Raw genomic sequence first — 15438 nt, 5'->3', positions numbered from 1 at the left:
TCATCTTTTTCACACAGTTGTGCAGAAATTTAGAATATAACTTTGTGAGCGTTAATGTCTGCTTAAAAACCTGATTTTCTTGTTCTTCCTCATTCAAGAGGTCTGTTGGGGTGGGATGGAGAACGATCACAGGAGAACCCTGCTCACAGTTGTAGTTGTGGTGGTTCTTTAAGCCATAGCGAAGTCAGGAATCTATTTTTCTTTCCTTATGCAGTGTTGTGTGATACATGTTGGAGTTGGCCTTTGAGTAAAGCATTATGGTCAGTGTTGGAGACAGGTCGTTGACTGTCTTGTTTGGTATGGCAAATCTTTTTTTTTTGTTGTTTCTATTGTATTCCCTTCTGAAAGGGTTAAAATGCTGTTGAAGTGGATTATTTACCATGGTGAGGGAATCGATGGATCACAGAGTTTGTGATGGTCCCTGCTACTCAAAGCCTCTCATCTCTAGAGTCACTGGTTCAGATTCGCCCTGGTTTGTACTTTCACAGCATTTTAAAGTGTGAAAGTTGGCATTACTTTGATGTCTCTTACATCATAAGTTTCCATTACCTCACTGGGTTCTGTTGTTTCTATTTCAGGGATCGCTCAAGGAAAAGACCCTTGAGAATCTGGAAAAGTACGTGGTGAAAGATGTAAGTGTGAAGTTACTTTACTTGTGCTACGTGACATTCTATACTGAGTAAGCAAGCAAGAAATAAACATGTTGATTTGCTTTACTAAACCACAAAACAGATAACGCTGTCATTTCTATTGTAATAATCAAAGGCAAAGTGGAAAGTTCGGATACAGCCTTTATTCTGAGCCAGTGATCCACGTGATTTCGTATTCATGTGCATGTTTTTTACATAAAATATAAAAGCCAGAGGAAATGTTACCATGGGACACAGGTGAATACACTGGCAAGGCTTGTGTTGTTTCTTTTGGTGGGGAAAGCAACTGTGTTCCCTGCCCGCATTTTCTCTGCCCAAGCAGACCTTGTTTTTAAAAAGCAACAGATGAGCATCTTTTTAGACAGAAGTATTCCTTAGCCATCCAACAAAAATGTTACGTGTGTTTAACCATGAGGGACTGAGGAAAAGATCCTGAAAGACTCACCAGTGTCCAGTGTCTTGATAGGCTGGAAAGTGTGTTCAGCACGCCTAACTGAGCAAGCTCCAGTGGTTCCCTTACTTATGCCCTCTCTGCAGTGTGCAAGGCCCCTCTGGACCACATATGGTATAATTATTCTTTAGTTTAGATGAGCCCTGTCTTAAAGTATCACTTTGAAGCAGTTAACCTTGTTTCTAGTTACACGCCTGCAGAATTCTTAGGAAACTGTTCTGTGAGGTAATCAGCTACTCTGGCAATGGACTGAGATTCATGATTGAATAAAAATATCCCCGGGAATAAATTCTGCCTAATCTGAGACTGGAATTATAATGCACTCCAACTTGTGGCTTGTGTCAGCTCAGATTTCATCTGCCTCTGGGCCCATTTCAGGAACGGACTTGGAGCTGGAGGAGCTGCTCCAGCATGCCTGGCACAGGCCAAGTTGGTGGGAACAGCACAGGGTGCCTGGCAGTGTCGTTGGCAAAGGCACCGCAGCCTCGCTGAACCCTTCCCCCTTGCCTTCTTCCCCTGGGCTGTCCTCCGAGGGGCTGTTATGTGGATGGACCAGCAGCTTTCCTGGCTCTGGCCACTGCAAAACACATGAGTTTGCTTGCTTGATGGTCTGATTTGCTTTGTTTTGTCTGGTAGCATCATAGTTTAAAAGTTTTTTGCCTGTGATGAATCTCTGTAACTCCTGTGTGTGACTCGTATGTCTATTGGCTTTCAGGGGAAGCTACCACTGCTGCTCAGCCGCATGAATGAAGTTGGGAAGGTGTTTCTTGTCACAAACAGCGACTATAAATACACAGATGTAAGTGCTGCTCAGTTGTTGTGTTGGTATATAATAAAGTAAGCAAATGCCAGCCATTCATTTGTATGGGTTTTGGTAGGACATCTTCTGGTGGAGAATTAGGGGGTTTCTAAACTAGGTGTAGGATGGTTTAGTGATGAACGCAGATTAGGTCTTGAATCATCTTTTGTAGTCCTGGTTCTGCTACTGACCTAGCATGGGCCTGGCTTAAGTCCCTCTGTGCCTCACTCAGTTCCTCAGCAATTAAAAGGCTGAAAGAGATACTAATTTTAGATTTCAGCATCCTTTAAAATGCAGAGCTTGTCTTTCAAGTGAGATAGTCTGAGTACAGACAGGTCACCAAAGCCATTGTGCTGGAGAGGTCTAAAAGCCAGAAAGGGCTGTCTGCTGTGCTGTAGGAATAAACGCTGTTACTTCAACTCCAGGTAAAGATCTGTTGCAACACTGCTAGTGCAAAGATTTATATGCCATTTTAAAGCATTGCAAGATATACCTGAAGATTTCTGAGGCAGATTCCTGAGATTTCTGAGGCAGATATGTTCTTTAATTATAAAAATTACTGGTTTAGTTTCTGTCACTTTAAATTCTATTCATTCATTTTGTCTCCAGATCTTATGCTGACTTTCATGGAAATCCTGAAAATAAAGTTCTGTAACCTGAAAAGATAAAAGCAGAAAAGTATGCTTTTATAAACTACACAAATGTATGTTTAAAAACGCATCTTTGAATACTTTTCTTTCTGTCTTTCAGAAAATTATGACTTACTTGTTTGACTTTCCACATGGACCAAAGGTATGTGATTTCTAGACTGCAGTTCCAACAGAAACTGATGTGCCTAATTATCTGTGTAGCTGGAAGGCATTTTAATCCTGCTTCATCGGCAGCATGGGATTAGTTGCTTTAATCTGGTTAAAATACACTTGCTGGTTTGTGTCCTATTTGAATGGGATCAAAGCAAATACAATATAACAGAGAAAAGAGGCATCATCTGGTCTCAAACAATAATCTGTGTTAATGATAACATTATTTTAGTGATAAAACATTTAAACTGTGGCATTTTGCAGCCAGGTTTCTTAGAAATCTTGCACAGTGTTTTAGATGTTAAAAAAAAAAACCTTGATGGAAAGGGAAGAGTTTTATAAAACAGCAGAAACACTTATGGCTGATTGTGCCTTGACTACGGTAACTCCAAACGTTTGAGTCATGCTTTTTCTCATTTTCTGAGGTCAAAACTCAGCCCTGTAACTTTTGGAGAGAGGCTTATGAGCTGAATTTATACTGCTTTTTCAGTGTCTCAGTGGGAGGCTATCTCATGCTCAAAAGATGTGTTTTCACACTGTGCTCTGAAGGTAGAAGGCAACCAAGGGAGAAATTTTCAGAACATGGAAAATAACCATAACTGATAGATCAAAGAAATCCTTGCTGTGGTCTTGATCTCAGAAAGAATAGAAGCAAGGAGCAGAAAGGGTTCATGAATGCCCAGTATTCTTCAGGCAGGGCTGTGATTCAAAGCCGTGCTCTGTGGAATAGGGTCCAGGCATTTCCCAGTCATGGCAAATGTACCAGCATGGCCTCGTAAGGCTGAAGCCATGAAGTCACATGTGTCTGGATCTGCCTAGGATATCACCTTCAGAAAGAGTGGCAGCAGTGTCATTTACAGCATCTCTTTACACGACAGCTGTCCTGTGGCATGGATGTTCAGTGCAGTTTTCCTGTCTCACACCATGTTCTCAGTCCTCACTGCCAGGCTGGGTTGGGATGCGCTTGCTGCGAAAGGGGACTGCTGTAGGAGGTGGTGCTGGCAGCCCAGCATCACACCACAAGAGGCAGGAGCTAGCAGGTCTTGATGGACCAAGATTGTCATAGAAGTTATGGCTATGGGCAATGACGCTGTGGTTAAACGCCCTGCAGCTGATTGTGTTGTGCCTGATTCTGGGGTTTGGTTTTGCCTTTGCAGCCTGGGAGTGCTCATCGGCCGTGGCAGTCCTACTTTGACCTGATCCTGGTGGATGCACGAAAACCCCTCTTCTTTGGGGAAGGCACTGTGTTGCGGCAGGTGGACACGGTGAGTGGCATATGGAGCGTGACGGTGAGGCATATGGAGGATGGCTGGAAGGGCTCATGCACCTCCTGTCTGGTGTCTCTTAGTGGCAACAGGCAACACAGTGTTTAGACAGGACCTGCCCTAGAGATGGTGGGATGGCTTCTCCTCTTAGTGATTCCTGAGCAACGCCATCACCTGGAGCACAGCAGAGCTTGAGGCTTTGCTGGCTTCCCTGATGTACTGCAAGTGGCAATAGGAAAAGAGTACAGAAAGCCACCTCTAGGCTGTGTGGGAGTGAGAGAGATAAAGAGTAAAGTATCAATAAGACAGAAAAGATCCAGACCATCAGCTGTTCTGCACTAACGCAATGTCTCCTTCCTCAGGTGACCGGGAAGCTGAAGATTGGTACATACACTGGCCCGCTGCAGCACGGCATCGTGTACTCAGGAGGTGAGGCAAGAACCCTTCTTGTCCTGTGGAGTGGCTCTGACATGCCCTTGTGGCCTTCAGCCACTCTGGCTGTGAGAGGACTTGTGCCAGGCACCAGGCAAGGTTGTGTTTCCCAAAGCACATTGTACTGTGCTCTGTGGAGTGCACCAGAAGCTCTCCATCATCACTGCTGCTCAGTGCAGGGAAGAAATGGGCCCATTCCTCCTCAAACACCATTTTCCTCCTTGCCAAGAAGGGTCTAGGAAATGCCGCTGCAGGGTTTGTGGTAGAGGGGGAGCTGCAGCTGGCCCAGCACAACGTTCCCAGCTGTACTTACAGTACTGCCACTGTGCCACACTTGGAGGGTCCCCTGAGATAGGGAAGAGCAGCAGGTGGATATACAGGGCTGTCTGTGGTGCCCAGGGCTCCATTCCTGTCCCATGGGGTGGGAGGCAGCACGGCCCCTCTGCTGCTGCCATTCATGTTGGGGGGTGTGGGCAAAGCTGCCCCTGGATGAACTCCCCCGGTGAGTGGGCGCTGCCTGTGCTGCCGTGGCCAAACAGAGGTGCTATATGGAGCAGTGGAGGTCTCTGGGAGGAAAATGCACCTGCTCTGTCCCTAACCCTGGCCCTCTGAAATGAGCCATCCGTTTCCTTTTGGTTCCCCGTTCTGAACCATGCCATTCTTCTCTCAGGTTCTTCAGACACAGTCTGTGACCTCCTGGGGGCCAAAGGGAAGGACATCTTGTACATCGGAGACCATATCTTTGGCGACATCCTCAAATCCAAGAAGCGCCAGGGCTGGAGGACCTTCCTGGTGATCCCTGAGCTGGCACAGGAGCTGCACGTCTGGACAGACAAAAGCGGTCAGCAGCCAGGCAAACCCCAGGCCAGGCTTTGCTCTTGCTTGCCTGGTGCTGCACCTCTGAGATCACCAGGGCATACAGGGGTGCAGGGGAGGGATCGCCCTGGCTTGCCGCTTCTCCTTTTGGCCCTTTTTCCGTGGGTCTGGGTGTTGGTGGCCGGAGCTGGGCAGCTCTCTGTGGGCTGGCCTCAGGGTCCCAGGCCTCTCCTGTGCTCTTTCCCAGGCTGCTTGCACTTGATCAGCCAAGCTCTGACTTGGCTGGGGGAAAAGCTGCAGCTGGGTGGGGTTGAGTTGTTCCTAATCCATAACCCTGCCCCTAAAACTCCTCTCCCTCCATCCATATGGAGCCGTGGCTTCTCTGGTAAAAAGTATCTGACAAGACGCCTGGGTTATTCTCCCTGTAATGCCTGAGCCATGAGTGCTCTCCCATCTGCAGGGAGTCCCGGCTCACCAGCCACTTCCTTCTCCTTCCTCCCACTCCCTCTGCTGCCAAAGTGCTGTGTGTTTCCCATCTTCCAGCACTACTGCTTTTCTGCTACTTTTGCTACTGCAAAGGTTTGCCCTTTGGTGTGTAATAGGTTTGGGAGTTATCCAAGTTGCCCCATGGCTGGTTGGAAGGTTCTGGCGAGGGCTGTGAAGGTTCAGCCTCAAAAACAAAAGTGGCAATCAAAAACCAAGCCCAGAGCTCTGCCAGTGGCACAGAGTGTGACTGAACCCTCTCCCTGCACAGTGGCTGTGAGATGTCGTGCTTCTTGATGCAGTGCCTCTCCCCTGCCGTGCGAGGGGAGGAGGCAGGATGGTGGGTTTGCCTTTTCATTTCAACAGTTTAAACTTACCTTTCCCCCCCCCCCTTTTTTTTTTTTTTTCTGGATTTTCCAGCCCTTTTTGAAGAGCTGCAGAGTCTGGACATATTCTTGGCCGAGCTATACAAGTGAGTATTCAAACAGTGACAATTTCCCTGATGCCTCTCCCAGCCTAGCAACAGCTAACAAGCAGCTCTGACAAAACCCTGGGGTTGAGTTAGCGGCACTGCTGCCAGAGCTTTGACTCAGGCCTGGGCTCTGCCCACGAGACCAACCTTCCCCTCCAGACCAGCCTCCCTCCCCCAAGCCCCCATCCCACAGCATCTGTTCTGAAAGACTTTTCACACCATGTGTTTGCCTTCTCGCCTGTAACTAGGCATCTGGACAGTAGCAGCAATGAACGCCCTGACATCAGCTCCATCCAGAGACGCATTAAGGTACCAATCATAAAAATCCCTTTTCATCCTTTTGGATCCCAGAGGGCTTGAGACAACCCAACCCCACCGCTCAGCCCTGAAATGCTTTGCTTTGCCTTTGGGTGGGCACAGCAGGCTTGGCAAAGCTGTTCTCTGTTCTGTCTTAGTGGATGCAAACAGAGGAGCTTCTCAGCTCGCTGGTGACGCTGGCAATTCTGAAAGGCAGCCTGGTCTGGAATAGGGTCTCCTTGCTCATGCGCACAGCAGCACTGGCACCGACGGTGCTCACTGCTGCAGAACAGGGCGCTGGCACACACAAGCTTGGAGGGCCTGTAGTCTCTGGTTCAGCCACCCCTGGGTGCCAGCCTGGGGCAGGTACTGGCTCCTGAGCCCGCTGCTGCCTTCCCCTCTGTTAGCTGGGACGTAGCTGCACTCTGATGCTGCAGGATGTGAGCACAGAAAGCCTTGCTGGAGATCCTTGCAGCTCTCTTGTAGCCCCCAGCGCACTCCAGTGTTGTCGTGGCTCCATGCTGCTGCCTGCCCGGCCCAGGACCTAATGTGCCCTTTGCTTGTAGAAAGTGACCCACGACATGGACATGTGCTATGGGATGATGGGGAGCCTCTTCCGCAGCGGCTCTCGGCAGACCCTGTTTGCCAGCCAGGTCATGCGCTACGCTGATCTCTATGCAGCCTCCTTCATCAACCTCCTCTACTACCCCTTCAGCTACCTCTTCAGAGCCGCCCATGTCCTGGTGAGTTGCGGACCGTGGGAAGGTGGGCAGGGGTCCCAGAGGTGCCCGCACTGGTGTTTGTTAACACTTCCGCAAGCGCCAGGAATGGCACCTTGGAGGGTTGGGTGGTATTTGATGCACCACGGGCCAAAAAAGGCTCACGTTCTGGGGTTTGCCCTCCCTCTGTCTCAGGGAGATAGCCCGGGACTGGGACACCCCCTGCCATCTCCTCTCTCTCTTACACGTGTAGATGCCGCACGAGTCCACGGTGGAGCATACGCACGTTGACATCAATGAGAAGGAGTCACCGATGGCCACGCGCAATCGCACCTCAGTGGATTTTAAAGATTCTGACTACAAGCGGCATCAACTGACCCGTTCCATCAGCGAGATCAAACCGCCCAACCTCTTCCCCCAGGCACCTCAGGAAATCACACACTGCCATGATGAAGATGATGATGAGGAAGAAGAAGAGGAGGAAGAGGAGGAGGAAGAGGAAGAGGAATAAGAAGGAAAAAGCAAAGCACCGCTGAAGACAAACCGTGACTCTAGCAGTGATCAGGAGCAGATTCCTTTGTTGGGGCCCTTGGGGTGATGGGTTGGGGGGGCTGTGATTCTTGCAAAGGCACATTTTGGAAGTGTCTGGAAACTTTTAACAAATTAACACTAATTAGGAGGAGACCCTTGTTTTCAGTTTTGCAGACGGTTCAAAAAGCTGATGGATTCTGCCTGGGGTGGTGCATTCAGATTGGACTGCCCACCTGTGCTGTCATGCTGCTCCCATTACATACAGGGATGCTGCATGTTTCTCCCTTTCTCATGATGTGTTTCATTTGAATTCCATTTGAACAGTGTCCTGTGAACGGTTTTTGCCATCTGTTAGATTCGCTGTGGAGAAGGAAGGGATGTGCTGGACCCTGCAGGAGACAAAATGATCTAAATTCTCCTGCCCGTTGGGTTGCTGCCCTTAACCCTCCGCTTCTGGGTTACAAAGTCCCACCTTCCTGTGTTACCCAGGGTGTTGCTGTGGCTTCCAGCAGTCAGTTTACCTTCTGCTTGGCGTGAGTTTCTCCATCTAAGTGGTTCAGTTCCTCCAGCTGTCACAGATGGCGGTGGGATTCCAGCTCTTGCATATCTGCAGCTGTACACGTTTCTGCTTGTAGATGCTTGTTATCCTCTCCCAGTGTTTCAAAGCTCTTTCATCATCGGCATGTGATGCATGATTTCCAACGCATTTCTCAAACAGCTGAGCCGCACACTGTGTTCTCAACTCCTGTAGTTTTTCAGCAGTAAATATTAACCCAGGAGCTTGAAGCTACTGCTTTAGCGTTATGTTAGTCACTTTTCCTACTGCCTGTTACTAACCTTTCTGTCTGTTCAGCTTTAAGAAAGCGAAGCATCTCAAAGACAAACCCAGCCACCATCTGGAGTGAAAGGGCCTGTTATTCCAGGGTGCTGTGGGCCACGCTGTCTGCCCTAAACTACGAAACAGCCTGTGCCACGGGGCCAGCCCCGCGGCAGGAGCCTCCAGTCCCACCAGCAGCTGCCCTTGTCTTTGGCCTGGCACGGAGCAAGCAGAGCCTCATCACAGGTTGCGGTGGGCAAGGCTGCGTCCCTGGCCAAGGAGGGTGACGGCTGCAGGCTGCCGTGCGGGGACCAGGGGTGGCCCACGGGGATGGGCAAGCAGTCCTTGTGCCCAAAAGCTACCCCAGGGAAGGGGCAGGGCCGGCACGCAGCAGGGCAGCAGTGCCCTGGGGTTTTCCTCCATGTCGGGAGTGCAGCCTCCCTTACTGGAGCCTGTGCCGTTCGCTGTGAAGGGATTCTGACAAGGGCCCTCTTGTAACAAATTCGACTGTTGTTTCAGTACCATAAACTCAATTAATTATTTTTTTTCCCTTTTTAAAGTACCTTAGGAGAAAATAAAAAGAAAAATCACACCACCACCATCTGAGCAGGAAATGCTGCTGCTGTAGTGGCAGTTGTTCAAGTCAAATAAATGATGATGTTTCTAAAAAATGCCTGGCATTTTGTGGCACGTCGCTGAGGTGATGAGAGCTGTGCTGGAGGTGGCAGGGAGAGCCAGGACTTGTCTGCGGGGGTCCCAGTGGGACGGGTGGCCGAGGAACAGGCAAAGCATCTGTGGAAGCTGGTTGTGTGAAGCACTGCTGAGCAGTGGCTGTGGATCTGGCTTTAAGGGCTTGTCCGGTGCCCAGGAAGCAATGGAGGGACACAAGGTGCTTTTTATCCCCATCAGCTTCAGCTGGAGGAGGTGGGGGAGACAGAGAAACATTTTGGCCTGGATTCAGAGAGAGGAGGAGCTTTTCCGTGGCAGAAAGGGCAACACTCCCACCCTGCCGCTACCAGCAACACTGAGCCTTTCCAGGGCTGATTCCCACAGGCAGCACTGAGGTCCGGTCCCCACCGTGGCAGGCGGTGGCCAGGGTGGCACAGCATGGCCCGCAAGCCTGGTTAAACAGAGAAAAGCACCTGGGGAAGGCCACGCTGCTGCAGCGACAGCACGGGCTGGCCCAGCCAAAGGCTCTGTGTGGCCTGTGCCTGGCCCAGACTGGGACAACCCTGGGGACAGCACGGTGCCATGCTCAGCCCTCGCTTATGAACAAACCCCTCGTATCGACCAAATCAGAGCAGATGAGGCCCCAGCCCTACCACAGCAGGACACAGCCCGGGCCCTACCCCGGGCCCAAAGTGCCAGCCAGAAAAGCAACACCAAAAGGCTGCAGGTGGTGGCCAACAGTCCACAGCCAACACCAGGGACTGCTAAAGGCCCCAAACCCAGCACTGGGTCCCTGACCCTTTGATTTTGAGGGCTGCAGAGCGGCTAATGCATACCCACAGCGAGGTAGCTGCAGGAAGGGTTTGAGGGAACCGTTCCCGAGCCCTTTCACTAAAGGCCATGTGGGGCTTTGCTATGTTTAAACCTCATTTCTCCAAGTATAGCCACTTGAATTTTTTAAGCTTTAGCTCAGCAGCTGGGGAGGGTAGTGCAGCTGCGGGAAGGGAGGGCTGGGATGCTCCATGCATTCCTCCTTCCTAACCGGTCGCCACTAATAGCTCACTCCCAGCCCAGGGCTATTTCTGACTGCGATGGGGAGAAGACTCTTGAAGGCTGGAGCGATGGAAAGTATTTGACCCTCACTTGACAGTGGGAAAGCGGCGGGCACATGGGCACTGCCCACTGCCTGGCCTGGTGCCATGCTGCCCATCCCGCGTGGGCTCTGCCATGGTGTGGCAGTAAAAAGCCACCGAGCAAGAGCCGGGGTGAAGCCAGTTTTCCAGCCCACACCTCCCAGGAAGCTGGTGGCCTGGCAGTACCTGTGTCTCCAGCCGGCTCCGCAGAGCCCCCAGGAAAAGCCAGCACCGCAGCTGCTGTCTCCCCGCAGCCTGGTCCCCTGCCCCGAGGGACAGGCATGCTGCTGCCTGCCAGCGGTGGGCTCACTCTCCTGCCAGAGGTGAGCACGGGGGACAGACCCTGCCCCGAGCGCTCGCTCACCCACTTTCTGCCTTCTCCCACGTTCACCAGCACTGCACGCCCACCCTCGCTGCGCCGCAGAGCTGGAGGGGGCTCACTGGCTGCACCACGCAAATGCTACCAGGCACAGCAGCCCAAGGCTCGCCCTGCCCTTAGCAACGGCCCCGCGGGCATTCTGTGTTGGGCACCGCCAGCAAGCACTGACTAGGTCAAAGTAACTAGAGGTGCTCCCAGCTCCCTTCCCTCTACACCACCTCCTCGCCCAGCGGGCAGAGGCCTTGCTGCAGCTGAAGCACAAGCCCCGTATCGGGGTACGCCTCACTGCAACGGAGGACGCAAAACCCCCCATGCCAGTCCCCGAGCAGCAGCTACTGCCGCCTTGGTCCCCAAAGCCCCAGCCATCTGCGGGTACATTACAGAGCCACCAGCCCACCCTGGCCCTGCACAGGGGTGCTCACCTCCAGCAGAGCAGCCCTGGGGACCACCGGGCTGCGGAGCGTGCGGCCGGAGCGCCGGGCTGGGGGTATGGATGGTCTACCAGCACTTAAAAACCTGTAGGTACAAAAGTTGACCTTGAGCATGACTCGCAAGGTCTGCAAGACCTGGCTGTTAGTGGTGGGGGCCCATCCCATTCCTGCTGCTGCAGTGGTGCTGGGCACAGCCATGCAGGGGCACTGCTGCCACCCCACTGCCACACAGCTCTGGTCCTGGGCAGCCAACAGCCGTCCTACCTCCGTGCAGGGACCCAGCCTCTCCTACCCGCCCTTCCAGGAGCCCCTGCTCTCCAGGAGCCCCTGCTCTTCACCGCCAAGAGCCAGCCCGAAGCCAGCGTTCACATTAATTCTACTTACATCCTGCTTGCAGCATCCCACCGTCCTCCAGCCGGTGCTGGGGAGCCAAACTCCTCACAGAACCGGCCACGCGCCCCGTCCTGCTGCCACGGCACCGGGGAGCAAGGCCCAGGTGCTGGGGGGCTCCCTGCAGCACAGCCATGGGGGCTGCACGGGGTGCAGCAACACCTCTCCACGAGGCTCGAGCAGATGCCGCCCAACTCACTAACCAGGGTTTTAGCAGCTCAAGAGCTGAGCAAGGAAGAAAGCCCAGTGCAGGGAGAGCAGCGAGGAGGACAGGGGTGGAGGGACAGCAGAAGCGTGAGAGCAGGGCTGTGTGGCACAGGAAAGGGTCGCTGTTCCTCTGCCAGTGTGGAGCTGGAAGTGATGCTGGGCAGGGGACTAAGCACAGGCCCCCTCCTGCTCAGAAACGAATCTGTGTCACCGCAGGCTCTGCAGAATTCTGCCGTCAAAGTCCCAACACCGGTGAGCAGGCAGCGGCACCTAACGCAGGGGATGGACAGCCTCACTCCGCCAGCAACTCCCATCCAACGGGGCCACTGTCACCACCAGCCACGTCCCTCGCTGGTGAGCCCCAGTCACGCACCAACCATCAGGCGGCATCTACACTTCAGACAAACAAACATGATATATGGAGAGCAGGTTGTAAATAAGGGGGTTTTATTAGTGGAAGAAAAAGGCCCTCACCCTTGAGGGAACTTCAGAAAGAGAAACTCAGCTGCTTGCCGTTACCACCAGCTTCTGGTCAGCAAAACCACCAGCACAGCCCTCCCCAGCTCAAGCACTTACGGGCCCAGACCCACCACAGTGAAGAGCAAGACCTGGCTCTACGGGGAACAGGATCCAGCCTCTCCATGGCTCTTGGCAGCAGAAGTAGAGGTTAGAGACTGTTGATGTGCCAGTAGCGGAGATCCGGATCTAGGATCACTGACATCAGCCCCACCACCCGCACGCCAAAATATGTCCCTTGGAAATGAGAGGGGAGCATGGAGGAGGAGGGAAAAATGCATAAACTGGAATGTTCAACAGAAAAAAAATCATCATTTATCTAAAAAGAATAAACAAAATGCTTTTAAACAAAATCACAAAATATACAAATAAATCTGGTACAAAATAAATAGGAAAGACTGGAAATCTACAACAAAATTGGAATAATTATAAAATTCATTTGTATGACAATCAGTATATGAAACGTATACACTTCATTCAGGATTTCAGTTGTGCTTATTCAGGTTTATGTACACACATGGAAATACTGCAGTCAGAACACTACAACTCTGGAAACCCAAAGTCATGTACAATATGATACAATTTGCAAAGACCACGTACGATGGCGAGTAAGACACAGGGAAGAGCCGGCTGGCGTGGTGAAGCAGGTTCAGGTAGCCACGAAACCGCGCTGCGGAGGGAATGCCGCCACGTGTCCCGGCAGGGGCCGAGCCCAGCCAGCAGCGGCCGGGAAGTGGCTCGGGGCAGCCGGGAAGGACCCAGCTGCAGGAGGAAGGTTTGGTGTGAGACCTCCGGCTGCCGGGCACAGCTGCTCACGGCTTCCAGGAACGCTTCTCAAGTATTTGGGGTTTCAGATTCAATGTGTTTGGCATCCGGGCGCCTGCCCCGCGGTTTGGGGGTCGAGGCTGGCTCTGCAGCCGCGTGTGCTGCAGGCAGCACGTGCCGAGAGCGCCGAGGTCCCCCAGCAGGGCCTGACCCTGAGCTGCTCGTAAGCCACCCCATGCTCAGGAGAAAATGGGTCAAACAGGGCCGGAGCACCGGTGCTGGGCTCCCGGTAGCTTTCCACTCCCCAGATTTAACGCAGTCTGCGGGGAAGGCAGAGTCCCTTGAGCAGCACCTCCCACCCTTAGCGTCAGGAACAAAGGCAGGAGCCACAGCACTGCGCGCTCCTGACCGCCCTACCTCCTCCTTTCACCAGCCCGAACGCTCAACCAAACCACAGCGGGAAGAGCAGAGGGACGGTCACGGCCAAGGCAGCAGCAGCCGCCACAGAAAGCCACACTGCTGAATCCAGCGTGATGCAGAAGGACAGAGCACACACCCTGGGTACAAAGCCGCCAGCCAAACCAGCTCAGCCCAGCCTGCTGGGACCTGAGACTTCAAAGCAGGGACGATGCTAAAGCTGATCTAGGCCCAGCCAGTCTGTCCCTGCTGCGTGCAGAGGGGCTCACTGGGAGCCCCCTCACCCTCCCATGCTGATCTCTGGGCAAACCCAGAAGGCATCCATTCAGTATTGGCACTTCCAACCAAAAGCCTACGATGCAGGCTACTCACCCGATGCCTGCAAATGTCTCACTTGAATTTGGAAGGAGTTGGTACAGCAGTGATGCCCACAGGATTAAAAAAAACAAAACCCACCTGCTTTTATAAAGCTCTGTGGTCTCCAAACAGCTGATATGGGATGCTAGACTGCTCCACCAAGCACCAAATGCTGGGAACAAACCCTTCCTCCCCAGCAAACCCGGCTATCAACCAACTGCTGCACTGCTTCCAGGAGGAGAAGACAACAAAGACATCAAAGCCAACTGTGGAGCATCAGAGCCACCTGCAGCCTTTCCATGTTTCAGGCACTTGCTTGGCTCACAAACAGCTGACAAACCTCAAGCCCTGCTCCGTGACAAGCAGCTTCTGTCAAGAACAGCCAAACCTCTCCTGCTTTGGGAGAGGATCACGCATCAAGCACTCTGTTAGCCAGCAATCTGTGCTGGAGGAGCGAAAGCAGCCAGGGCACCATCCTCTGCAGGATCCTAGTGATCAACTGGCCCTGCTCAGAGGGAAACAGGGCCTGAAGGAGAGAGGAGAACAATGTTTTTCAGCTGGGGACAGAAGACCAGCAGCTTCGAGTACCATATTCCAAGGTGCAGAACCGCTATAGAGCCTGACCTCAGGATAATGAGAACAAAAAGATGTCACTTTGAGTTTAGTGCTACCAATCCGAAAAACACTTCTGTCTGCCACCTGTACCATGCCATGGGCTGGAGGCAGCCTTCCGACACCCCCTTCCTACCCCCGCAGCTCAGGGAAGGACACCGGGATAACCTGGCATGCCAGGTTTTCTCCTAGAGAGGCTCTGGCATCCCCAGGTTCAGCATCCAGCTTCTAACGGAACAGCAAATATGCACAACCAGACCAAAAAGCTCAACCGTACCACCTGGGACCCACAGCAACAGCATCCCCTCGCCGTGGCCTCAAGGACGCAGCCATGAAACTAACCACGGAGGAATGCAACCCAGCATGCAGCCAGGCTCCAGGACAAGAGCAAGACACAGAGTGGGACTGTCTGGGGGACTCTGCAGGAAGCTGTGGGTGTCTCCAAGTCCCCTGTGCTGCCAACATATGGGAGTGAGGCCAGCATCACCACAGAGATCACATTGACAAGAGTCCTGCAAGTGATGGCCCAAGTATAACAACAGAGCAGGGATGAGGGCGGCTTCCCAGCCCAGCTTGCAGTGTAGGGCTTGTCCTCTCTGCTGGTCAAGTCAGGATGAAGGCTGCTCTCTCCTCTGTGCCACGAAAAGATAGAAGCCCAGCTTCTGATCATGTTAGTTAAGCTCATCATTTCACTGTTGGGCCAAACCAACCCTCAGTAGCCAAGGCCCAGGTACTTCTTTGGGTTTATTTAGAGCCCCAGTGTCCAGCCAGGCAGCGGGGCGGGCAGCGAGCCCAGGTCTGTACCACGCTGAGCCTTTCAGCACACGCCAGGTTTCTGCTTCATGCCAGCTGCGCGCAAGGCAGCACAGTACGAAGGCAGGAACCCCTCAACACTGGTCAGACGTCTTTGGAATGAAGCCTCAAGTTACCATCACAACACGAGGTACTCTCTGCAGCATCCTTCCCCACCCCCCAGCCCATCTTCTACCGGTAATCCAGACACTGGATAACTTGACAACTGGTACACAGG

General features: G+C 52.6%; 1 protein-coding gene across 2 annotated transcripts in view; it reads left to right on the top strand.

Annotated features, from left to right (window-relative positions):
- The window catches only part of NT5C2 (5'-nucleotidase, cytosolic II), a 63598-nt gene extending 54414 nt beyond the window's left edge, over positions 1-9184 (top strand). For both annotated transcript variants that reach the window (XM_080403501.1, XM_080403502.1), the window contains 10 exons: positions 579-632; positions 1817-1900; positions 2651-2692; positions 3858-3965; positions 4328-4394; positions 5068-5238; positions 6117-6168; positions 6417-6477; positions 7032-7208; positions 7438-9184. In XM_080403501.1, coding sequence (XP_080259627.1) covers positions 579-632; positions 1817-1900; positions 2651-2692; positions 3858-3965; positions 4328-4394; positions 5068-5238; positions 6117-6168; positions 6417-6477; positions 7032-7208; positions 7438-7695 — 1074 coding nt within the window. In that variant the 3' untranslated portion in view covers positions 7696-9184. The remainder of the gene's footprint in view (positions 1-578; positions 633-1816; positions 1901-2650; positions 2693-3857; positions 3966-4327; positions 4395-5067; positions 5239-6116; positions 6169-6416; positions 6478-7031; positions 7209-7437) is intronic.
- Positions 9185-15438: the final 6254 nt, after the last annotated feature.

This window comes from Falco punctatus (assembly GCF_963210335.1).
Source record: "Falco punctatus genome assembly, chromosome: 9".
NCBI classification, from domain to species: domain Eukaryota; kingdom Metazoa; phylum Chordata; class Aves; order Falconiformes; family Falconidae; genus Falco; species Falco punctatus.
The sequence above is the reverse complement of the archived record's forward strand: the minus strand, read 5'-3'. Positions and strand labels throughout refer to the sequence as shown.